Raw genomic sequence first — 25230 nt, 5'->3', positions numbered from 1 at the left:
GAGAAATAATAGCAGCTACGTTCAGGTGTGTGTGGGGTGTTTTCTCATTTGTGTCTCAGACTTGCGGCGGTCCCCCTGGGGGGGGGGTGAGGAGGCGCCCTGGTTTCCCTCACTTTGTAAGAACATCTTAATCCGGATTTTGCTTCAAAAGAGCATAAGTGTTTTTTTTGGGGGGCGTGGGATGGCTGAACCCGGTAAATAAAGAAGCGAGGGAACATTGCAAGAAGGAAAGGAGTTAATGTTTGAATGGCTACGTTCACATTACAGGCAAATGTGGCCCAAAATATGTAAACTGCGTCTTTAAGACAGACGAGCTTTATCTGGGAAACATCCCGTTTATTCACTTTACATGGAGCTAAAATAAAAAAAAAAAAAATGAAATACCGAATTATGTCGAATCATGTTTGCCAAATGAGTTAGTGTCTGTTTATGAGTGATTAAAAATCATAAATGATCTCTTAGAAGGAGTAGATGTTTACTGGTAGGTTCTGCCCCATTAAATTTAACAATAAGTCAACAGAGGTTTTGCTCCGACAGTAGGAAACAGTTGAAGACTTTATTTCCCTCGTGAGTCATTTAAAATGTAAATTAACTTATAAAACAGACCTTTCACAGTTCACTCAGTTCACTTCTGATAAAGTCATCAATCATGTTTCACAAAGTAGACCTCTGATTTGATGAAATCACGTTGGGGCACGTGCTGTCTGGCGGGTGTTTTGGGATGTCAAATATCTTACTCTAGTTTATTTAACTTAGTTCACAGCAGAGCTGGTGACATTAAATATCAGCTGAAATGAAAAGTCTTTCTTTAGGAGTCACACAAAGTCATATATTATGATTTAGGAGTAACATCTGTGTAATAGGGAACCCAAATCTGTTAAATTGAGCAATATGTTAATGGAGTCTGGCAGTCTCTGGACTCCCAACAACTTCAGTGTGTATTTTTTGGACCAATGGGCAGTCCCCAATGTATGTGACATTATTGATTGCATGTGAGGCGTTTCAGGGCAGAGACCCGTTCACACTGATGTCAGATATGGGTCACTTCAAACATAAATGTGAACAGTGTACACAGAAAGATTTGATGTAGGCAAAAAAATTGAGCATTAAGCCCTGTTATGTGAATGTAGCCTGAAGGAATAAAGGATGGGAAGAGATGAAATGATTTAACCAAAGGAGTGAAGAAATAAAGGTGGCAGGTTTAGCTAGGCAGGGAGCCAGAGCAACATTTTTAAACAACTTATCAAAGATTATAATCAAGATTCAGTTGGAAACTCCATAGCTACCAGTCCAGACAGAAGCCAGACAGTGAAACTTCAACGCAAGTTTAGGGATTCCTCTGATTTAACTGCAACTTCCTCCCTCCGGGCTTATTGAATTTGCATTTTTTGGGATCTTTAGGAAGCCTCAGTGAACATGAACTTTGTGCCCATGGCCTCACGCACCCCCCACCCCTCCTCCTCTCTTGTTTTAAAAGATGGGCTCGGCTGCATTCCTCAGCGTAATCCTCTCGAACTGGGCCACACCCTGGGCAGAGCAAACATGTGGAGGGGAATGCATGCGGCGCAGCGGGAGTCGGTGTTCCCCCGGGGTCATTCACACAGACACAATGAGGCACTGACTTGGGCTTAACGCGGGGCTGCAGCGGACGCGGCGTGCCTTTGATGAGCCCCTAGGAGACCCCCGCCGCTGCCGCTCCTTAAACGGGCCTCCTCGCACACAGACGCACGCTCGCCGTCCTCCCTGTCTAAACCATGCCAAATTTCATTTGATCCATGTGATTTCACCCCCTACAGCCCCGCAGTCTAGCTGATCTGAAAAAGAGCTCCGAAGATAGTTAGAGATAAGAGAGAGGGAGGAGGACATCAGATCAGTCTCATGACCCGGGTCCAGTTAGACAGTCCTACTGTGTAGTGAAGATCTCACTGGACATGATGGATACCAATAAGAAACATTGATTTTGTGTAAATGAAAGCATTTGAACCACCATTAACCTCAGTAATAGACCGGTATGAGATGCACTTGAGCCACATAGAATAGCTACATTTATATAGAGCTTTTATCCAAAGCACGTTTTCAAGGTTATTGCCGCTCATTCAGGTAAATTACCTGTTTTTTTTATCAGTTTTCTAAGTCCACTTTTTTCTTCCACAATCTTACTTTTCATTTTCTGTCTTCCTGTGATGTAACATTGTCACATAAATACTTACAAATGTTATTGACGTTACTACAGACTACACAGTATTGCGCCGTACTGCTGTTGATCAGATAAGAGAGGCCGATATAGTAGGGTACATGTTGGCATTTTAATTGGGCCACTGCTCTGACCCACATCTGTGTGTGTGTGTGTGTTAGAGAGAGTCTGCTGTGATCCCCACATTTCTCTGTTTCCCTCTGGGTCTCGTTGCAGAACTGGACTGCAGACACACTCTGTAGTATTCTTGGAATATTCAGCCGTTACAGGAAATGAGTAAAATGCAGCACTACCGTCCGTAATACTCTTTTTTTGACTTCACAAAATCAGTTATATATTTGTCGTTTCCTGCTTTTGAACTGCTTTATTGAGTGTGTGATATAGAGCTGCAACGATTAATTGATTAGTTGTCAACTATTGAATTAATTGTCAACTATTCGGTTTGAGTCATTTTTTTTCAAGAAAAAAAAAAAGTCAAAATTCTGTGATCCCAGCTTCTTAAAGAAACAGCGTGTAACATTTCGAGGGATTTATCAGCAGAAATGGAATATATTAATAACTATGTTTTCTTTAGTGTATAATCACTTGAAACTAATAAATCATTGTGTTTTCGTTAGCTTAGAATGAACCCTTCATATCTACATAGGAAGCGGAACATTTGAGGACGTCATCTTGGGCTTTGGGAATTACTGTTAATTTTTTTACCATTATCTGACATTAAATAGACCAAACAACTCATTGTTTAATCAAGAAAATAATCGACAGATTAATCGACAATGAAAATAATGTTGTGGCCGTAGTGTGAAATCAGGTTCTTAAACTTGTGAGTGCTGTTGGTACTGCTGGTTTGCAGTGTTTAGACTCACTTTTTTGGCAACAGGAATTTTGTGCCCTTTAATGTGGGCGGCCCAACTAAAAATAAAACACAGAAACAACTGAGAATAGTTGGGTGGTGGTACGTGTGACGGCAGTTTAAAATCAAGCGAGAATATTCCAGATCACAAAAAGGAAAAAGAGCAGCATTTAACTTTATTAAAAAAGTTAGAAACTATCATTTTTTTGTTATTTTTTTCTATATAATTTCACTTGAAACCATTATGTTCATTTTGCATTAAAGTTCTTAATTAAATAAGAAAATACTGTAAAAAATAGAAATATATATATATATATATATATATATATATATATATATATAGTTTCATTTGTCAAGTATTTAATTCACACAAGTGTATACCGTGTTATTTATATAGACTATTTATTTATTGAACTACAAGAACATATGCTATATCGTGATATACAGTATATCGTTATCGAGATATGAAATGATCAATATTGTGATAGAAGATTTTTGCTATAACCCTACTCATAATAATATCAAAACATGTGTTTAGTTCCAGAATATGAGCCCTTTGTCTTTACGCCGCTCTGCTAATATGCAGCCTCTGTTATATCACATACTGGAGTTCTAGTTTTGAACTTGAACTCCATTATGTCTTCTCTCTAAAACAGAAAATGTATGGCACTACTGTTGTTCATGTCAGATTGAATAGTAGGTGTTCGTCACCCAGTGAGCCGCCTGCAACATGATGGAGAGACTGAAAAATCGGCCCATCTGCTGTGCCAGTGTCTCACCTGGTCTCAATCCACCCACTATCTCTGAGTCATCCTCTTTTTACCATCTCTCTGTGCTGCCCACAGTGCTGCTGATAAAGTACTACATTCTCTGCAATCTTTTTTTTTTTCTCTTTCTCTCTCTGTAAAAGAAAAAAAAACTTAAATCAGTGCTGCAGAATCAATGCCATCCTCACATTTGGTGATTTTTTAAAGCCAGCTGGACTCAAACCCCCTTACCGCTGCAGTAGTCGCTGCACCTCTGCAGTAAAGCTGAAGGCAGATCTATGGCGAGCCGGGCAGGAGGCTCGCTGCGTGCTTGACCTTTAGTATTGGCCTCGTTAATTATTGATATGTAGTTTCATCATCACTCATCAGAGGCAGACTCAGGTCGTCCTAATCTAATTTCTACTGAGAGTAGCATTTATTTGTCTGCTTTGTTCAGCCGTATCCTGCCTTACATGGTTCCATTTAAAAAATGTATGTCATGCTTGGAAAATCAATAGCTTCAGAGTTGTTGTTTTTTCCTGGAGATGCCTACCGCTATCCGCAGTATGTTCCTCGTGTTGCCAGTTTACAGTACAGAAGCATATGGCCTTGTGAATGTGTTGACTGCTCCCGCCTGGCTTCTTGTAATTCTCCTCTGATTATAAAATGGACAAACTTACAAAGACACAAGATGCTCCTCCGTTCCCCGACACACACACACACACACCTAGGGAGCTACAAACAGTTAAGACAGACAGGCCCAGCTGTCTCCCAGGGGCCGGCCTTTATAATGAGACAGAGATCTTCTTAATTGGCTCTTTCTAATGAGGCAACAGAAATGCAATCTTTAGGGGCCCTACACCAGAATGGGTTCCCTCCACCTTTTTTTGTTTAAATGACTATTAGTCTGTGTCAAACCGGCTGCTACAAACCAGCCTTAGCGTGCATTCCCATGTGAAGATGTGTCAGTACAGCCTACATGCTGCTATGTCAGTATCAGAATAATTCCACGTTAATAAGTGAGGAGTATGAACTGCACTGGCGGTGATTGACATGGCCCTGCCCCCTAAAAAGCCTGTTAAAGTGACAATGCAGTGTGCCAACTCATTCCCTCTCCCAAGTGTTCTTGTTCTGACTCATGCAGTATCCCATTCAGGCTTGACGAGTGGCAGTTAGGGCTACCTTTAAGGTGTTGAATAAAATAACCCTGTACCAAGTAGTATCAAAATGTCTCCAGTCAAACAAAACCTGCATTTGATCCTTTTTGTACCCAGATCCAGAAAACAATAACTATTTAATGTGACGTGTGATTGGCTCACTACCGCAGCAGCTACAACCCCAACACTCTGTGGTGCGGTGAAGATGAGCGCGGTGTATTTGACGGAGGCGGCAGTTCAGCGATGCCACCAAAATGATTCTCAATACCACGGTAAAAATGAAGTACTTTATCTGTATCACTTTAAAGGTACTGGTACAGTTATCGTCATTTTTTAGACAATACCCAGTCCTAGTGGCAGTGATGGACAAGCAAAAGTGGTAATTTCTTGTGAAACGCTCCCTTTGCTGTGCTGCAGATGAGCTGAATGAAGACCACCATCTCAAAACTAGCACTTAAAAAGCCTGCACACTTACTTTAAATTGTAATTTGCACCCTCACCGTACACATAATGAAGAGGCAATCATTTACTCGTTAGATTGAGGATGAGGATCGAATCAGAGCGGTGGAATAATGCAGGTGTCTGAAAACGGGTGATTACCCCCTAACAATACTGCTGTTGCAGTCGGTGGTGCCACGAGGTTACAGTAGACAATTTATTCAAGGCCAATCTAAGTTTCCTCAGAAACATCAGGTTTAATAGGCTCGAGAGTCGCTGCTCCAAATTGGGGTAATCTGATAGAGCTTGTTTGGATGAAAGTCTTGGAGTCGATGTAAACGACTCTTGTATTAGTGAATGAAAGGCTTACAGCTGTCTAGTTAGAGGGAGAGCTGTTGTAAATGTTTTCATACCAATACACACTCTGCTAATTCAGATTTGATTCTTAAATTATTCTTAATTGGTGCCTCTGGTGCTCAGTATCGATTCCCACAACAACAATAAAACGACAACAAACAACATCTGTTATTAAAGCATAAATCGTAGTTTTAGTCGTCATTCCTGTCGGGAATAACACACACCAAGTTTATTTCTGGGAACGTGGTGATGTCACTGCAGAGATCACTGTCAAAGCTTTTCAATATCTTTTGATGCCCCAAAACATGCATGGTAATGTGTCCTATTCTTAGTAGGGATTGTTTTTGAATAGCCAGGCCAAGCCAGAGGTATTATTTGTATCACACCCTTCTCCCTTTGCCCCTACCACACAGGGTGGCCATACCATAAAGGTCAACCTTAGGTCATGTCAGCATATCTGTGCCTGTGTGTGTGTTTGTGTGTGTGTGTATTTGGGCCGACACGGGGATGCCACGCAAAGTTCATGGACGAAAGTGAGATGGCCAATTTCACACCCAGCAGATGCCTGCACCAGTGACCCGCGGCGACAGGTGGGGGACACTAATTGGCAGCGCGCAACAGTCACAGAGTAGGGCGGACCCATGGTGGGTGAGGGAATGAGTGAGGATGAGAGGGGAGGAGAAGTGGCACCGGTGGGGGGGCGAAAATTGGCATCACATTTGCTTGTTGCAAACCATTAGAACATCCATGATAGGACGAGCGTTGGGTTTAATGATCGCACACACGACACTGGTGGCAATTTATTCTTCTTTATACCAAAAACGTCATTTCATGGATGATAAACAAACAGATGTTGCCTCTGAAAACTACTCTCTAATCCCATTCTGTCTCATTTTGACTCATTCACCCCGCAGAGTCGAGGCTCACCTTAGAGAAAACAGGAAAAAGAGCAGGGCGATGACATGAGTGAAAAGTGAGATCAATATGTTTACCTGCGTCCGACGATTTTTAAGATCCACCCTGCAGCTTTTGAGTCACTGTACCCTGGTTTATTGATCTCATCTCTTTGACCAAAGGGCACTTATTACTCTAACCAAGTATAAACACTCATTGAGCCCTCTGTACCTCTCAGCCTTTACGAGGGCTGTTTTCATCATCTCCACATGGGCTTCGAGTCTCCTCGGCCCACGGGAGAGAGAGAGAGCATCCTCAGCGGCCTCATCACCACAACCAACAAACAACATGCCAATCCTGGCGATGCTGCGCCTTAATTCCCCTTTGGTTGCAGATAGCAACCGTAAAATTGCACAAGACATTTGTGCGTTTGTGGTTTCCTATTTATCACAAGGTTTTTACAGTGTCTGGTTGATCATATCTTGGTTTGTAACCAGCATACTGTGACTTATAAATAGAGATGGGTATCGACATGTTATGTTAAATTTAACAGTTTTGTTCCTATAGTGTGTGGTGAGCAACAATTTGGCCAAAACAGCACACCACACACTAGCAGATTCCATGACTTTTAGTGTAAACGAACATGGTGGACTACAGGCAGGAAGAATTAGTGATGTTAGTTTTTGTACTGAAAATTCATGAAGGATGGATTGATGAAGTCATGGAGACACGTTAAATAAACACTTGTGTTGTTGCCACAAATCAACAAGTTGGTCCCCCATTTCTGAGGTCCATCTTAATACTACTTTATGCTTCACGTTTTGCATTAGTTCTTGCATTACAAGAACATTGGCGGTTGTTGTCCTTCCTTTTTCAGTCAGCTTGGTTCTCAAATTGGCTATCGTTCTTTCCCACGTGACTGCGTCATCGGCTGTCCTCGGGGTTCCCCACACACAGCAGGATATCCGATCAATGAAGCCAGGATGGACTTCTGAGCCGATCGGGGGTTGTAAAAAACACTCTTAACATACCTCCCACCACAGGAATTTCTGTAAAGATGATCTTTAGAACCATTTAAAAACAGGGCTTTGCTGATGATTGTCGGGAGGCGGGAATCGGGGTCCAAATCGGCTTGATTCTCGTGTAGTGTGTACCCAGCATTATTGGTTCTTTTTCATTACTAAACAATTGCTTTTTAACATATTATTTAACAAAAGAATAAATTCAGAACAGTATTAGAATTGATTTATATTTTAAATATTAAGTAAACAGTTAGACTACATACAGACAGCTTTTGTTGTTATAGCTTGTTTGTAACAATTCACTATTGGCCGAGCTAGCCAAGGTTTTGTTTTACAAAGTTAGAAAAGAAGTGTTTAAGTCAAGCCGGATGTTTCCTTACACATAAAAGAATACTTCCACACATATAGCATACAGCTTATTATTTAAACACTGGTATTGGATCGGTACTCAGTATCAGGCGATACCCAAAGCCCAGATATCGGTATCGGGACTGAAAAAGTCAAATCGGTCCATCCCTACTTACTTACAGTAACGAGCATAGTTGGCTTAATTATCTTCACTTCATCTGTGCTTACAATACTCCGGTCTTTAATAATTTAGCACCAATGCCCATTTAATACTGGGTTCCGGTACCCATCCCTACATATAGATAACTTGTTTTTGTTTCTCATTGACTTCTCTCGTGATGTATACAGGGCTGTGAAAATCCCAAATATGCTCAAAGACGAGATGAGATTCATAACAGGAATACTAGAGTGTAACTGGGCTCTCCAGTTCCTCTGTAGTTTGAATTATAACCCTATACTGTACCTCTCAACTTTTTTTTTGTCAGCAAGCAACCAAAGCTTTAATCTCCAAACTGTAAGAGTAAGCAGCCATACAACATTTCTGCCCCCTATCTGCTGAGTGTGTTGGAAAGAGGCTTTGATGAATAGATCTGCTCTCTCCCTTCCATCTCATTATCCCCCTTTATCTGTTTTATGGATTTACACAACTCCTCAACACGCTCTGACATGCGGTCGATAGTGTCAGCGGAGGAAAGAAAGATGTAGGCTAGCCATTTTTTTACTTTGCTCGCATTGTTTGTTTAATTTCTCTCATTAGCGTTTGTAGTGGGTTATTCTTAGAATGCTGTGGAGACGGCTTTGATCGCTAGGGAGTGATTGAAATTGAGGTATCTGTTAACAAATGTAAAATTAGGAAAATTAAGGCCTACTGGCTGGTTTCCTCTTGGGGCTGTGGCACAGTTCTTCTCGAACTAGGGCATCAACATCGTATAACCTATTTCTATGAAATCTTCGTCTAGCTCGGCTTGCTGAAGTTCCCGTGCTGTCAAATCGCTGCAGAGCTGACGAGATCCATCTTCGCAGCATAGGGAAATGACAGCTTGTAAAGCAGGCTAATGCCTCAGTCTATTAGCTGTGACTCACCTCTCAGCAGACTGAGAGGTGGCATTGTCAGAGCTGTTCTTTTGGGTGTGTATTTGTGGGAGAGTTCACTTCAGATGTGCTCTATATGTATACATATAAGGGAGCACATGCTGGCGTGATTATGTGCCTACCCGTCAGCTACATGCCCTATATGCGTGTCCCTGTGTGTGTGTTTATGTGTGTGTGCAGATTAGAGGAGCTCTAGAGGGTGGGTTTCATGTCTCAGCAGGTCACAGATGATCAGATTAACTGAAGCAGGGCCTTCAGCCTCCAGCTGGATTAGCAGCAGGGACCTGGACTCTGCAGGTGCCCTCGCAATGGTGCCACTGCTGCAGCCACACTTTGGCCAACACCTCCAAGAGGAACAGTTAGAACAGTGACAAAAAAGCTCCTTTATGACAGATGTCCCAGCTCTTAAAGGAATATAGTCTATACAAACTAGTACAGAAAATCACCTCAGAGCTTAATAAAGAGAAATGAACACTTTTTAGAGCGCCTTCTCAATTGATTGCAGTGGACTTTTCAATATCTTTTGATTGAGGCCGTTGTAAAGAAGAATACATCTCCTCCTGACATCTTTCTTTTCTTTCACATGCAATCAGCCATGTGCTCCAATCATGACCTCAGTGTAACATTTACAGATAGTATCACTTTCACATCTCCTGGAACCGCCTGAGCTGCAGTTTGAGCTCACTGATCACTAGCTGCAGTGCTGCATCAACACAAGCATGTGATTTTTCAGCTGATGCACAACACTCGCGCAACTATTCCGAGACATTACTGCAGTGATTTACACAGAAACAATGTGAGGAAAGACTGATTGTAGTTGAAGCAAGCTAAAGGGACTCATTCAGTTGCTTAAGATCCTTGCGTGTGGACACAGACATCTCACATGGAGGTGGGAGTTTTATACCTTTATCCCCTGTCTGTGCATCTCTTCCAAGCTCTCTCCCTCTTCGGGTAATCTCAGGCGCGTCAGCAGCAGTACTACTCCCTCATCTGTGGGATTACAGCTGGCGAAACAAAGGCACTTAATTACTGCTGAGGCAACACAGTCTTATACGTGTATGTGTGTGGCTATTGTTTCTAAATAACCCGGTCTCTGTCCTTTGCTATAAGGGTGTTTTCTTGTTTGCATTCACTCCCATTATCACTAATTGTACTGCAGTCTACTAGCCAGGCCTGATCACGATATAATCAGCTGAGTTTTAACTCTATAGTTTTACATTTAAATGTTCTTACCCACTGTTTACTATTGATTCACATTCTCCATTACCAGCCCAAATGCAAGCAAAAAGCCTTCAGCTATCATTTCATAATGGATTTTCAGTGTTTCCCGGTGTCCTGGAGCCTCACGGCTTCAAACAGATCCATTAGTCCAAACGGATCCATTAGAGCCCCCCAAAAACAAAACAGGATCCTTAAGAGGGAGCTGTGTTTGAGGATGAAGGGAAGCCCTGTCCATGTGCATCCAGCGCCTCGCTACTTTACCGGCCGCTAGGATCACTGGCTCTGCTTCTTTTTTTTTGCAGCCTTTCTGAGCACTGTCCTGTTGGTGTCTTATAGCTAGGGGCTCTTATAAAAGTGGTTTCCTTGTGAGCTGTTATCGGCTGACCCACAACCAGCGGTCAGTGCCCCCTGGAAAAGAGACTCTTTCGGAGCAAACTGAGAAAACAAGAACAACTGTTTTTCTCATTGCCTTTAGAAGAAGGCTGACAGAGAGAGAAAGCAAAGAGGGGGTCGAAATTGGAAAAGCCAAGTTGTATGTTTCATCCAGGGTCTGAAATTAGCACCCGCCATCCGTAAATTGTTGGCAGGCAGGGAAAACGCTACGCATGGGAATAGAGAATCAGGTCCCGTTGAGAACCGGTACCTAGTTGTCCGATTCCTCCTCTGTATTGATGCTTTTCAACAGTTACGCATGCACAATGATGCATACCCACGCTGTATCATGTTTTCATGATTGTTTGGAACCGGAGCCGTGGCGGAGAGAAAGAAATCTGTTGAAATCGGCAGCATTACAACATTATCATGAGGTGTTCAAATGTAATCTCGGAAAATGTCATTTTTTGGCGAGAAACCTGAATAAATCCAGTTGTTTGAAGGCGATGTTTTCACAGCAATATAAAGAGATATTAGAGAGGGAGTTATGACCTGTTTATCTTCCTACCACTAGCTCTAAGCAGCTTATAACACATAATTAGAACTACTAATGCCAAGATATACCGTATATTAGATAGCAAATATGTAAATAATCATAATCATTTGAATTGTGTGTTTTATGCATATAACCACTGCAGATGACAACAACAAAGTACCATATAGTACTGTGTACAGTACCCTCCCACTGTAATTTACCATGCATATGATGTTTATTGTGTAAAATATATCGAACAATGAATGACACCAGATCTAAAATGTTATTCTTTCATTTAGCGCAGAGATATCAAAAGTGGCAGATACAATTTCTGAGTGGCTGACAAAAAAAAATACTTGCCTGCCACAGTGGCAGGCAGTGAAAAAAAGTTAATTTCAGACCCTGGTTTCATCGTCTAAATGTGGCGGTGAGGCATAACTTCCTAGAACCGATCATTCCAGGATCGGTTCCAGGAAGTAGTTGTTGCAAGCCAAGAAATGCTCTTATTTGGATATTTATAGCCACAAATATGAACGCCTGTAAACAAACACTCCCAGACGAAAGGATGAGCATGAGCCACGCGTATTTCCTCAACAATGCAAATGACATAGCATTAAAGGATGTAAACGCTGCGCTGCGAGGACAAGAAAAGAAAAGAGGTATGAGGGAACGCTTAGAGACAAGGACAGAGACAGAGAGAGCCTGTCCACCCCCCCGCCTTCTCTGGTCAGCGGGGATACAACAGGTTCTTCGTTTATGCTCTAAGGGGATTACACATATCGCAGGCTTCATGTCAGAAAAATTAGTGTCAGTTTCTCACAGCGGTCCTCCTCCTCTCGCGCTGAGAAGGACAATCGAATGAACAGGGGGGGAAGAAGACTTTGCTGGTTTCTTTGTAGGGTGCAACCATCCAAAAATACACCAGTCAAATCACTATAAACAAGACCTGACCACAGTATGTGGGTATTTTACTGTAAGTCTGTCCTTTTTGGAGTGCCTCGATGGTGCCTGTCCGTCACAAGTAGCCTCTCTTCTGCTGATCCTACATCTTTTCCCATTATCCTCCTCCCTGATTGGTTTGTCTGGACTGCCAATACCGCCAGTCGCACCGCCATTGATCGCGTCACCGAGCGCTGTGCTAGCATCAGAAAGACATCACGAGGATATGTAAAGCTTACCCAGCTTCTCTGGGGGAAAAAAAAGGGGCTATATGGAGAAACACATGCACACACACATCCCAGATTCGTAATTAACCGATTTGAAGTGTTGATGTGGGAAAGAAAAACTCATTTTGAGTGTATCCATCTTGGATGAGCACCATCAGGGCACTTGCTTCTTTACTAAGGGCAATTGGGACCACGAGGATGTAACCCAGCGTCGCCTTTACGAGGACATTTACTGCAGCCTATAGGCATCCACTCTCCGTCTCCAGCAGGCCCGAGGATAGAGCGCCCATTGAGGGCAAAATGCAAATGTTACAGTGGTGAACGGAGGGGCCCACAACTGAAGCGCTATTCTGCCGAGGGGGCGGAAGACTGGCCCTCTGTGTCTGTGCCACCCACGGACACACAACAGTCATCACTCTGACCATTCAGCCGGGCTGATGAAGGAGGTGGGGGGGTTCTGCCACTGACGAAGGTGGCGGCGCTCGGCCCAGTCAGGGGGTGCCAGTTATAAATGGACCATTTGGGCCAGTGTTCCCTGTAAATGTGAGATATTCTGGGGCGCTAAATTATGCTTCTCCGACTCGGGGCCAGTTCCAAGAGGGGGTGTTGTTTAATAATGGCTCGTTTCAATGTATTGACTGTCTTGGTGTAATTGAAATGGTGTTTATCATAGAAAATGAGGTAAAAAGGCTTTTGATTTCTGTCCGATTTTTCTCCCTTTAAGGGAAATATCACAGCCCTTAATTAGGCACTCAGCTGCCTTACAAGAGATGCTCCTTGTTCATCTGTGTCTACATTATATTAATTCTTACAATGTCATCTGCCAGCAGTGGAAAGACACCCAGACACTGAACACATTATTATAGGCGAGCAGAAGTACAAGGAAATGGGTCATGTACATGGTCAGAGGATGAATGTTTTCCCAAGTGTTTTTCTGTCTGCTTAGTTGCCATAGTTGGAGCGTTGCAGCACGATAGTTATGTTGTGTTTGGGCAGGAGTAATGTTGTACCCTCCTCAGCACTCTGTCACTGGGTTTGGATGGATTGGGTTTTTTTTCTGTGTGTGCTCTCATGCCAGTGTGTTTACTGTGGTGAAAGTTTGCCTTGTTTTTTCTCTCTCGCTCTGCTAAAGGTTTGTCAACTGAACAGTGTGTGCCCACGTCTGCTTTGGAGCGTGATCAGTGGATTGCTGAGGATTTTTTATCTTCTTCTTCTTTTTGATGGCACATGACATCAAGGATAAAGCAGTTTAGGAATGTATTTTTTACTTGATAAATTACTAAAATGTTGAATTGATTATGAAAATGTTGATTATTTAATGGAACATTAATGGACTAATGTATATTTTTATTCAAAAAACAGCAGAATAAGGTTCAAATAGGCTTCGGGACAGTGCCGCTGCCGCACTACTGTTCAAGCATGCACCTCTACACACAACAAACAACGATATCCATCTGAGAATTACTAATAATAATTAATGTAGAATACCAATAATGAATAATGTTATGGGATCATTGCTTATTTTATGGGCTATTTGAGGATTTATACATGATTATTAAATACTTATGTGTAAAAAAACGAAGCTGATTTGATTTGGAGTTCTATTACCATGGCAACGGTTGAAGCTTCGAAGCATTCGGGTCAGCCCTAGCGATAAGATATATTGTGATATATATTTATTACCTTTTTTTCAAATGTTAATTATGCAGTTTGTCAACATCTGTTTTATCTAATAAGATAGTTTTCACTCTTTGCATCTCAGAGTTTTCATTCACATATCTTGAGGTCAGAGGTCAAGGGACCCCTTTGAAAATGGCCATGCCAGTTTTACCTGAGCATTATTCAGCATCCCTCCCGACAAGCTAACATATCATGATTGGTTCCGATCGATTCCTTAGGTTTTCTTGTTTCAAATGATACCAGTATCTAGCTTTATGACTGGTTAATAGTTTATATAATAAAAGATTAATACTGTCTGTGTATCGATACAATATTGCGATACTACGCCTCTAGATGCCTGTTTTAAGTAACATTTTCCGCCAGAATGGATTTCCAAATATAATGAATGGGCCCAGTAATTACAAGAGCTAAAAACAATAGAAAGAGCCTCAATGGGAGAAGTGAGCGTAATCCTAATCTGTTTATGAAATTAAGCTGCCTTTATCCGCTTCCCCCCTGGAACAACCCAATATGGAGCACATTTTAATTTATATTACTACTATATGAAAACTTGGCAAACAGTAAGCGCTATCTTGTTAGCGATGGCTGCGGGGGATTTGAAGAACGTGCCAGCGGCACCGTGTCTTGGACAGAAGATCTATTTCAAGTGAAAACAACCGATAATTTATCTTTGATCTCTCCGTCATTGTTCCTTCGTTTTCTACTGCGACGCAAGGAGATAATTATCCAATCTGAATCAAAGCAGCGATTAGTGTATCCCAAAGCATTTCATACACACAGGGGGCAACGGTGCAGCCCACAGTGAGAGTTGCCATGTGAGCGACCCTGCTGAAAGGTATAATTTCAGCGTGTAGCTATGGCTACACACCGGCGGCTGGTGCGTGAATCACAGAGGTGCCTTGGTGCTTTTCAAAGATCCTTTTCATAGACGGCTGCTCGGAGGCAATGCCCGTGATGAATGGATTTCTGCTCTGCTCTGCTCCGAGTGGGTGGCTTAGACAGAAGGCACAGTGTGTGTGTCTCTCTGTGTGGGTGTTTGTGTGTTTGCGTGCGTCTGCCACCCTCTCAAAATGATAAAGGTCTGATGTTTTGGCATTGTCGTCAGCCACGCATGCTGCTTTTTAGCACTGTCATCGTGATGTCTGTGGACCACCTCGCTGCTTCAACCATGAGCTCTTTTTTACATGTGATGCAGTGCTGCCTTTCGACAACGCTTACCTCATCTTATGTGCTTCGAATCCCCAAGCGTGGCAGGGAAACGTCTCAAACTGCAGCCCGGACCCTGCACTGATGATCAGTATTAATATCACTCACACAAACGTACTGTAATTGCTATGTATAGCCATCACTACGCAGTTCTTGACCATGTTTTATTAAAGCAACAATGACTTCTCGCCATAAAGCAGATGTTAGATTTTCACCCTTACTTTGAGCTAATCAGAGCGACGGGACGTGGGTGAACGCTTTTTAACTGCTGTGCACAGTACCAATAAATTAACACCTCCCTGAGTTTAATGAATGCACCATAATATGTGTGTGGGGGTGTGCATTGTTACTTGATGACAGCTGGATGTCTTTTCCAGGGCTGGATTAGCCCAGAATATAGTCATGGACTACCTGGCCCTCATATCTCCACTCTAAATTAACTGATCTCCTCTTTTGTGTGCGACCTAATATTTTAACAACCCCCAAAGGATATCAGCCATTTTCATGTCCTTTAACCGTATTTATAGCAAATCCATATCCTCTTCACTATTAGGCACTGAGACTTCCAGGAGCCTGAGCTAGTAAAAGACACTGTGATTAACACTGCATGTACAGAGTGTGACACTTTTACATGTTAAAAGTAAGGCTACGTTCCCACTGACGTCAGCAATGAGTCTAAAAATGCAGTGTGTACAGTCCAGGTAGTAATGTGAAGGGCATACTGCTCTTAACCTCGCAATAATCAAGATGAAAGATAAAGTGATTGTGATATGTTGCGGTAATAACTTTCCATAGCTGGTTATTCTGTTTCATGGTATTATACACCGGACTACCTGGATCATATTTCACCACAAGAAACTGGATAACATGCTTCAAGATGTCAAAAGATGCAGCGCTGATCCTGGGGGTTTGGTAACAACCATAGAAATAGAATAGGAGTAGAACGGACATTGAGCTGTTATCTAGGTCTTCTTCATCAGTCCACACATACTATGTATAAACTTTTGAGTTAATTCAATTTACTGCAAATAAGTAAAGTGTTGAAGTAAATGAATGCTGCACCGAATTCTCTCACCGCTTTTAAACAGCGTTGGAAATTCCATTACCGTGACAGCCTTAGCGAAGGTGCTTAATTTATTTGCTTCTTCCACCTCCAAACTAGACAAAAAAGGAAGACCGAAGACAAACCAAAGCTAATTTATGCAAAGACCAGGCACAATGCTGCAGTAGATCATGAATACATCAGCGAGAAAAGGCTCTCAAACAAAGTTTGACGCTATGAAAGGAGAAGGTTTTAACGAGTCCAAGGCTTGCACTTAGCGCGACAGCGCCTGTACGTCCTGAAACACTCTCCCCAAGTAGCTTCACCGCCATTTACCTCATCACTTTAAATGGAGGAATAATGATGAGCAATTGCGAGAAGCGTGTGTCACTCACAGGTTATAGATGAACTGAATATGGAGCAAAAGTGGAGGTAATGGCTTCACTCTAAGTCCACATAAGTGACAAAGTGGGTCTGCGGTGGTGGTGTGTCGTTGTGTCTTTTATTTGTGTCCGTCTATGATCTCTGTAGGGGCGCTGTGGTGATGCTGCGCTTCCCTGCAGTTTGGGATGGCGTCCAGAGCTCAGCTTCAGCACCAGATCCCCTCTCACTCACACACACAGTCACACCCGCCCACACACTTTCTCCTGCACACATGCACTGTTTCACCTGCCTACGCATTCTCTCTCGTGGATGCAGATACACAAGACACACATACACACAAACACCTTTCGCTAGTGTCCGTGGCGGTGCATGAGGCTCCAATTAGTTTTGACACCTCTGGGTTTTTTCGGTTGCGGGGTTTCAGCGCTGTTCCTCTGGTCTGGACAGAGCTTTGCAGAACTGTTTGTGTGCCTGTGCCAGTGTGTGTGGGCGATGCTTGTTGTTGTGATTGTGTGATTTTAGTATGCATATGTGTGGGCAGGTGTGATGTATCTGTGATTTGGTGCAGCTTTAACACCGGGGTGTGGAGGCCAGTCCCGTCTCACACGTGACTCCCATCGTTTACAGAGCTGCTCCAGGGTGTCTCTCTATGAATGTCAAACCTGTTATCACACACACACACACACACACACACACACACCTTAATTCATATCTTTGTGTGTTTATTAATGTGAAAATTACAAAAAAGCCTACAGACTTAATATCCTTTTGTGGCACCTTCAAATCAGTTGAAAGAAAAGTCATTGTAACAGTAGTGTGTTTGATGCTCTGTGGGGTGTCTTTAATATCTGTCAGGGAGAAAAGGATAGCCAGGTTTTATTAGTTTTTTTTCCTTTGATGAGACTTGAAGATTATTGGTTATTTACACTGGGAGCCAGGCTTGATTAAAAGTCCTTCTCTGCCCACCTTACGTAGAACAACAAAGTGTGGCCGTGTAGACGAGAACAGTTTGCTACTTCAAATCCCCGCAGCACGACCAGTGAAGCCTTTGTGTTAACAGAAATAATCCATATCATGCTGTTATTCGTTTGCATCCCAACCCATGGGATGTGTTCCAGATATGTGCTTTACTGCACTAAGAATAGTAGAAGAATAATGTATTATTTTATAGATTTTTCTTTTTTTTTTTTTTTTTCATTTGCTGCTTCTAGAGCTCAGCTGGCGATACTGACAATTATTTTGTCAAGTGCATTCTTGTTATTTTGGTTTGTACTAGAACATGTTTACAAGCTTTAATGTTCAAAAATCACTTATTCTCATTCCGGCTTTGCTGCAGCACCCTCTGTCTGAAACGCCCCGTTTTAATACCTGTCTCTTTAAGACCCCCCCCCCCTCCTCCCAAAAAGCCCAGTCTGCTCTGATTGTGCCAAACTAGCCACTAGGCGGGTATTATGCAAATGAGTTACTTGGTGACATCACCACGTAACGGAGCGGCGAAGAAGTGTTTCTCCCTTTGGCGTGGACTTTGGGCTTTGTAACTTTGCAGACCTTTTACAAGCACAAAAAACGATACAACACACTTAAGGAAAGAGGCAAAAGCATAAAAGGTCCTCTTTAAGATCATCAGAGAGCATAGTAGATTTAGCTTGTTATCTAAATGCAGCTTCACCGTCTTTGGTTCTGACTCGATGTACTACAAGCTTTCTATTTAATAACAACTTAAAATATCAGGATATTGTCTAGTTGTCATTCTGTATGTTTGATACAGGACTTAAATTGGTGTTTGAGTGCAGCACTTGAGTAATTAAACACAGCTCATCACCGCCGTGTGGACAGAGCTGTCATATTCTCTTATGAGAGGAAATTAGAGCTAATCAGGCCACTGTGCTGCGGCTCTTTCCTGTCACGGAGTTAAGGGGTGTTACTTTGGACCTCCTCGCGCTAGACTGATTCTAATTTAGCTTCACCTCCCTCCGCCATGTCGTGCCGGGCCATGTCGTGTCGTCTCCTTTTGTCTTCTTGGCCTTTCCCTGTTCTCTCCCCTTTCCCCTCTCTGTACTAATATCACTCCACTCTGCCCACATCTTTTCCACCGCTCCATCCCCTCACCTTTACTTTCCGTCTTCTCCCACTGCCTTCACCATGTCGCTCCCTCCTGACCTCTCTCCTCTCTTCCACCCACTCTCTCCTCGCAATAAGCACTGCGATGAGGATCCATATTGGATTATTGTGTTTGCCATTAGCCTCTGGGTTGACAGTTTAATTGCCTTCATCCACCGGGGTATCTGCAAGTCCGACCCTGCCAGCCCTGCGTTTGCATTTTCCACAGAGAATACTGGATGACCTGTGCATCGAAAGGTTTCGTCGTGATGGCGAGATCAGAACTTTTGAGCACTTTTCCTCATTTCCATGTCTGCTCTGAATACTAGTGAGTGTGTCACAGGGGCAGGCAGGACCGAGACCTGCCAGAGTTAACAAGCTAGCAATCGCCTTTCATAACAATTTTTTCTCCTCAGAGCCGAGAGCTACCTGCTACACCCACTATCATTTTATATGTTTCACACTCTCCAAGTATGAATATGTATGCTGCCTTCAAGCACTTGATGTTTCAGAGTCTGTGTCAAAATCAATGCCCACAAATCTGCCACGTCCTCAGGCAGACACGCAACCTGTTCACCATCAGGTTTATTATCAAAAAGACAGCTTTTCTGTTGATCAGAGATGTGAAGTTTTCAGACTGCTAATGACCTTGTTTGTCTCTCTCTCGCTCTCCCCCACCCAACTTTTTGTTTCCCCGCTCAGGGCCGCTGCACGCGAGAGAACTGCAAATACCTCCACCCGCCCGCTCACCTGAAGACCCAGCTGGAGATCAACGGGCGAAACAACCTGATCCAGCAGAAGACGGCGGCCGCCATGTTGGCTCAGCAGATGCAGTTCATGATCCCCGGCACCACCATGCAACCCGTGGTCAGTGCCGGCCTCGCTGCCTGAAAATAGCTGTGTGAAAAAGTCTGGCTTTGCTCCTGTTAAAACATATTTACATATCAAGTTACATCAGTTCAAGAGAACTCAAGCTACGCCAGTATAATTTCCTTTTAGCGTCTTGGCACCAGCTTTAACGGACAAGCAGGGCATGATTCACTGCGAAAATATGAGACGTCTGTTCCAGTACATTCTATTAGATACTTTACTATTACATTTGTTCTCACAATAGTTATTGAGATGGCCTTGAGCAATGCACAAAACTCCCCAATTACTCTCTGGGAGTTGCTCTGCAGTCAGCGGTAGACTGTGGTTGCACTGGGGCAGCTGCCAGGTGTGTTTAACTGCATCGACGCGAGGCTGGGTGTAGCCGAAAAAGAACACGCTTGCTCAGCAAAATCTTCCCGGTATACATAGAGGTTAAAAAAAAAAAAAGCCTCTTCTCTTGTTTCTACTCTCTCTCCCACTTTTTCTGTATTCCTCTGTGTTCCCCTGGCTCTCTCTCTATCTGTCACACCCTCTCTCATCTTTCTCAGCCACCACTCTGCACAGCTGCGCCCTCCGTTCATTTGTCTCTTGTCTCTCCTTCCTCCAACTTCTTTTTTATCGCTGCACCCTCTCTTTTTGCCCTTCACCCTCCACTCCACACTGTCCCTCCCAACATCCATCATTTTACATCTATTTCTTTTGTTCCTGACTAATTAAGAATGTAAAAAAAATCGTTGGTCTCTCGCTTTCTCCAGCAGACGTTTCCAACGTGCCAGGGCCTGGGCTCCACCGCAGGCCTGAGCTACGCACCCTACCTGACCCCCATGTCCCACAGCATGGGCCTGGTGCCCACCGACATCCTGCCCAACTCCCCCTGCATCGTCCCCGGCAGCCCGCCCATCTCCGTCAACTCCGGCAACTCCTCCAACCAGAAACTGCTGCGTACCGACAAGCTGGAGGTGACCCACCCAATCACAGCCTGTCTCTCTCTCTCACACACACATACCTAATGTCGTCTTTGACGTGGTGAAGTATAATTACGGTATCACCTTACTGTGTTTACGGGTGTGAACAAGATACGTGGCGCTAATGAGCATCATTTATAGCTGCATGGTTTTGATACATGTGTAACATCTGACAAGATTTTCCTCCTACCGTGTTGTGAATATCAGAGAAAAAAACACTATAAAACACTACCTCTCTCCATGGTTACCACAGGAGTTGGCATAGCAACAAATAAAATACACATACGCACATCTTTAACCTTTGAATGAACTTTTCAACTACTTGTTGTATAAATTGCTCGTGACGAGGACCTGAAAGAATAAGCAAGGTTTCTGTTTCATAAGTAATTCATGACTTCAATAAATACATTTTGAAGTCGCCTTTGAATAAAACGAAATAAGCAATTAATTCTCGGAAGAAGTCTGCATCTTTCACTGCAGTAAAATAAGACAATCTCACAAAAAAATAGGTGAAATGTGTAACTGCAGTAGCTGATTATGCCACCAAGTTTAGTGTGTAGCTGTAGTATTCGTTCAATTTGAACTAAAGGCACTCAAGATATCATCTAAACAACACTATCAGCCTCCTTTCTCCTTCTGCAGTATCCTTGAGCATCACTTAAGGAACATCTGATTGTGTTACCCCTTAAAGAATTAATTTAAGGCTCAGAAACCTGACGCAAAATATAAAAGAGATAGTGTGAGATTACAGTAATTTAAATTGGAAATCGCTCAACACAAACTGGTACTTGCTAGACAGCCACGGTTAGACTGGGACAATTACAACAACCTCCATCTGCCCCCTGGCAAACAACACTGAATGAGAATAGCTCGCTGATTGAGGAGAGTGTTTTTTTTTTTTCCCACTTCATTTTTAAAGATAAACAATAATCTCCCTAAGACCTGGAGGTGATGCGTAGGTGTGTGCCTGTATGTGTTTTTCTCCGGGAGTGCTATCACTTAGCAACTGAATGAAGTTGGCTCTAATGAAACAGTATCCCTGTGAGACACGCATACACGCCCACGCAAGACCGGCATGTGTGTGCACACGTATGTGTGTGCGCACGCCAGTGTTTTTGTGTGTGTGTACTCAGTCCCTGAGTGCGAGTCAAAAGCAGATCCCCGTGTGATTAAGCCCAAGCCTCTGAACGGTTGAACACCGACTGGTTCAGTGACTCCACAGTCATTTGGGTTTGGCACACTTTGCACTTTAGTTACATGGTGTTGAGAGCTTTTTCACACCAAGTCCAAAACTAATTTATTGTCTGTATTTAAAAAAAAGGTGGGTGTGATTTTTTTAAAGTCTGGTACAGCAGAATAAAGTAAAACCTTAAGATTCTGTGTGCAACACATCCTATATTTGATTTTCTGTGCGGTAACTCATGGATAAGTACCTCATACAACCCCACTTCAAATCATCCGAACTATCCCTTTAAGGCTTGTTGGCCCTACCGTGCAGTATTTATCAAGATTCTCATTTTCAAAACAGTCACACACCAAAATGTGAATGTCAGATACTTTCAAAAAATGTAATATCGTCATCAAGATTTTGATGGCTGCCTGAGTTGCTGTGCTAGTTGGTTGATCATGCACTACAGTAAGAGGATGACAAGAAATAAATTGAATTGGATGCAGCCAGTGCAATGAATATTATGCTGTTTTGTTCCCTGACATGTTCTCAAAGCTCACGGTTTGTATGTCTCTGTGTGTGTTTCTTTGTTTTCTCTTCTCTGTGTGTCTGTGTATCCGTCTGTGTGTTTGTCCGTTCGCCTGCCTCTCCCGCTCCCAGGTGTGCCGCGAGTTCCAGCGGGGCAACTGCGCCCGCGGCGAGACCGACTGCCGCTTCGCCCACCCGAGCGACAGCCCCATGATCGACACCAGCGACAACACGGTCACCGTCTGCATGGACTACATCAAGAGCCGCTGCTCCCGCGAGAAGTGCAAGTACTTCCACCCTCCGGCCCACCTGCAGGCCAAGATCAAGGCCGCCCAACACCAGGCCAACCAGACGGCTGTGGCCGCGCAAGCCGCCGCCACGGCTGCAGCCATGGTGAGAGCACTGCGCAACAGCCTACCTACACAGTTGTAGAGCAGGAAACACACACACACATACTTGTATGGAGGATGGAACCTGTAAAAATCTAAAAATAAATCAATAAATAACCCGACCCCATCATGACATTGAGAGACAGCCCCCTCATTTGCATAACGAAGCAGATATGCATAAAGAAATGTAAAAATAAATGTGTAAAGAGAAGAAAACAGAAATTAATAATTTGGGGAAATAATTAAGGGCTGAAATGCAAAGGGAAAATCATGCAGAAATAAATAAATACATACATTTAAAAATAATATAAAATAAATAAATAAGAAATAAATGCAAAAATAAATGAATTAATAAGAAATTAATGCTAAAATAAGTAAATTAATACAAAATAAATGCTAAAATAAATAAATAGAAAATGCTTAAATTAATAAATTAATAAAAAATAAATGCTAAAATAAATAAAAAATGTAAAAATTAATTAATTAATTAAAAAATTAATACAAAATAAAAAAACTGAATAGTAAATAAATAAAGGAATTATTACGAAGATAAATCAATAAAGAAGAAAATAAAACAAAAATATCAATTTATGTCACATTTGATCAATTACACTTTTGATATTATTTTTGCTACATTTAATAACATATATATTTATTTATTTATCGAGTCATTTATTTATTGAGTTATTTTTTTTTTGGCCGGTTCTGTCTTCCATATACTTGTCCTTGTAATAAACAAACACACATCCCAAGGTTTGTTTAGAGTACTTATAGAGCAAGAGCTTGTAAGGTCTGGATGGGACAATAAGGCTATTTTACAGCACCTATATACAGTTTACCTTGAACTTTCCAATGAGAGCTTAGCCTTTCAAATAAACAAGTTGTTATTGGAGGTTTTATGGTTGTGGAAGAGCAAGTAAACACAATATATACAGTACTATTCAGTGATCTCTTTTGAGAAATTTTGCACCAATTAAAAAAACACGTAACCACACATACTCACTGAATACACGTGACGTTATCACATAATCACCTTGGCTTACACGATATGTAAACACAGTCTGTCGATGACGACACCCACAGTAACATAAAATGTGGAGCGCTGCTTTATTACTGTATAAAACATACCCACCTCTGCTGGTTCATTCTAGTGGACTCCAGTGTGCAATTCACTAAACAATAGTCGTCCCAAAGTGAGGCCGTTGTATACAATAAACAGGGTTTAGTGAGACCTAAAACGCATCAGTATAATGCCGCAAGAACAATCTGTTATTATCTCACCGCAGTCCGCTTTTTATTTTCCAATGCCCTTGGTTCATACAGAGACAATGTGCTGGCTCACCCACACCATCCCACCCTCCTCCCCCCCTGCTCTCAATGATAAGTGCGGCTCTCTGCAGATCAGTGTAAATTGAATCGGGGATGGATGAGGATGTAGCCTCACGGGTAGGGTGGGGGTTTCTGCCTTTAGTTGTAAAAATCCCCCCCAAACAGGCTGAGGAAGAGACAGACAGATGGATGTAAACGCAGGCAGACAGCAAGGGAAGGGTTTGGCAGAAGTGTGTCTTGGCTGTGCCCCTCCCTCCCCCAGTGGCTTCTTCTGAATGGTCCTTTTTGGCTGCTGCACTCGCACACCTTGTACTGCGCCACTGTGCTGACTGACTTCCCCCCTCCATGGCATGGGCATGCTTTACGCGTTGCACATACCTCTCTCTCTCATTGGCTGTGCTCCATCGCTGCTTGCTCTCTTTTGTCCTTCCTCCATAAGTGTGGACGATAAAGTCGACCGCGAGCTCAGGTTAGTTTTTGTAGCAGGAAATAAGGAATTGAAACATGCATAAATAAAAGAGAGCCGGAGACGCTATAACCTGACCCGTCAGCGCTGGTTTCTCAACGACGTCAAACAACAACATTCAGCTTATCTTCCTCTTTACGATCTACGCTTCATACCCGTCATACGGCCCCTGTTTATCAACTTTATGACCCAATTTACCACGAGCAGTTACAAGCCGCGCTAGAGGTGAGCCGGGTCAAACTTAGGACAATGACTTGTTTAGTCAGCACCTTTAATCCAATTTTCTTTTTAGCCCTCAGCCTAAGCTGAAGCGCTTTTATTGAAGCAGAGACCCCCATAAAACCTGTATTACTGCACTGCTGCAAATAGCTAATATCATTACCCATAATTCACTTCTTTTTGTTTTTTAAAAAAGCAAATAGTAGATAAGGTTACACACTAACTGATGCAGTTACAGTAAGCAGATCATGTTGTTTTTAACTGTGCCACATTATGTGTTGCTTTGCCACGCTGTAACCTCCTCCCTCATCGCCAAGTCAGACATCCTTGCTTTTCATGTCACTTTAATAGACCATCTATCCATTTGGACTAACAGCGCATCAGCAATGCCTTGTCGATATCTATTGTTACATACTAGAAAATCCACATACATGAAGCAAGAGGCCTGTGCATGGACCCCCCTTTAACCCGCTGTGCTCATCACATCCA

General features: G+C 42.7%; 1 protein-coding gene across 18 annotated transcripts in view; it reads left to right on the top strand.

Moving 5' to 3' along the window:
* LOC119483942 (muscleblind-like protein 2a) overlaps positions 1-25230 on the top strand; it is a 54520-nt gene that overhangs the window by 15631 nt on the left and 13659 nt on the right. For 17 of the 18 annotated variants that reach the window (XR_005205857.1, XR_005205861.1, XR_005205864.1 and 14 more), the window contains exons 3-5: positions 19510-19674; positions 20433-20636; positions 22471-22731. Coding sequence is in view for 6 of the 18 variants with exons in the window: in XM_037762456.1 (XP_037618384.1) it covers positions 19510-19674; positions 20433-20636; positions 22471-22731 (630 nt within the window). In the remaining 12 variants the exon portion in view is untranslated. The remainder of the gene's footprint in view (positions 1-19509; positions 19675-20432; positions 20637-22470; positions 22732-25230) is intronic. The other variant, XR_005205860.1, reaches the window with a different exon arrangement.

This window comes from Sebastes umbrosus, chromosome 24 (assembly GCF_015220745.1).
Source record: "Sebastes umbrosus isolate fSebUmb1 chromosome 24, fSebUmb1.pri, whole genome shotgun sequence".
NCBI lineage: Eukaryota > Metazoa > Chordata > Actinopteri > Perciformes > Sebastidae > Sebastes > Sebastes umbrosus.
The sequence above is the reverse complement of the archived record's forward strand: the minus strand, read 5'-3'. Positions and strand labels throughout refer to the sequence as shown.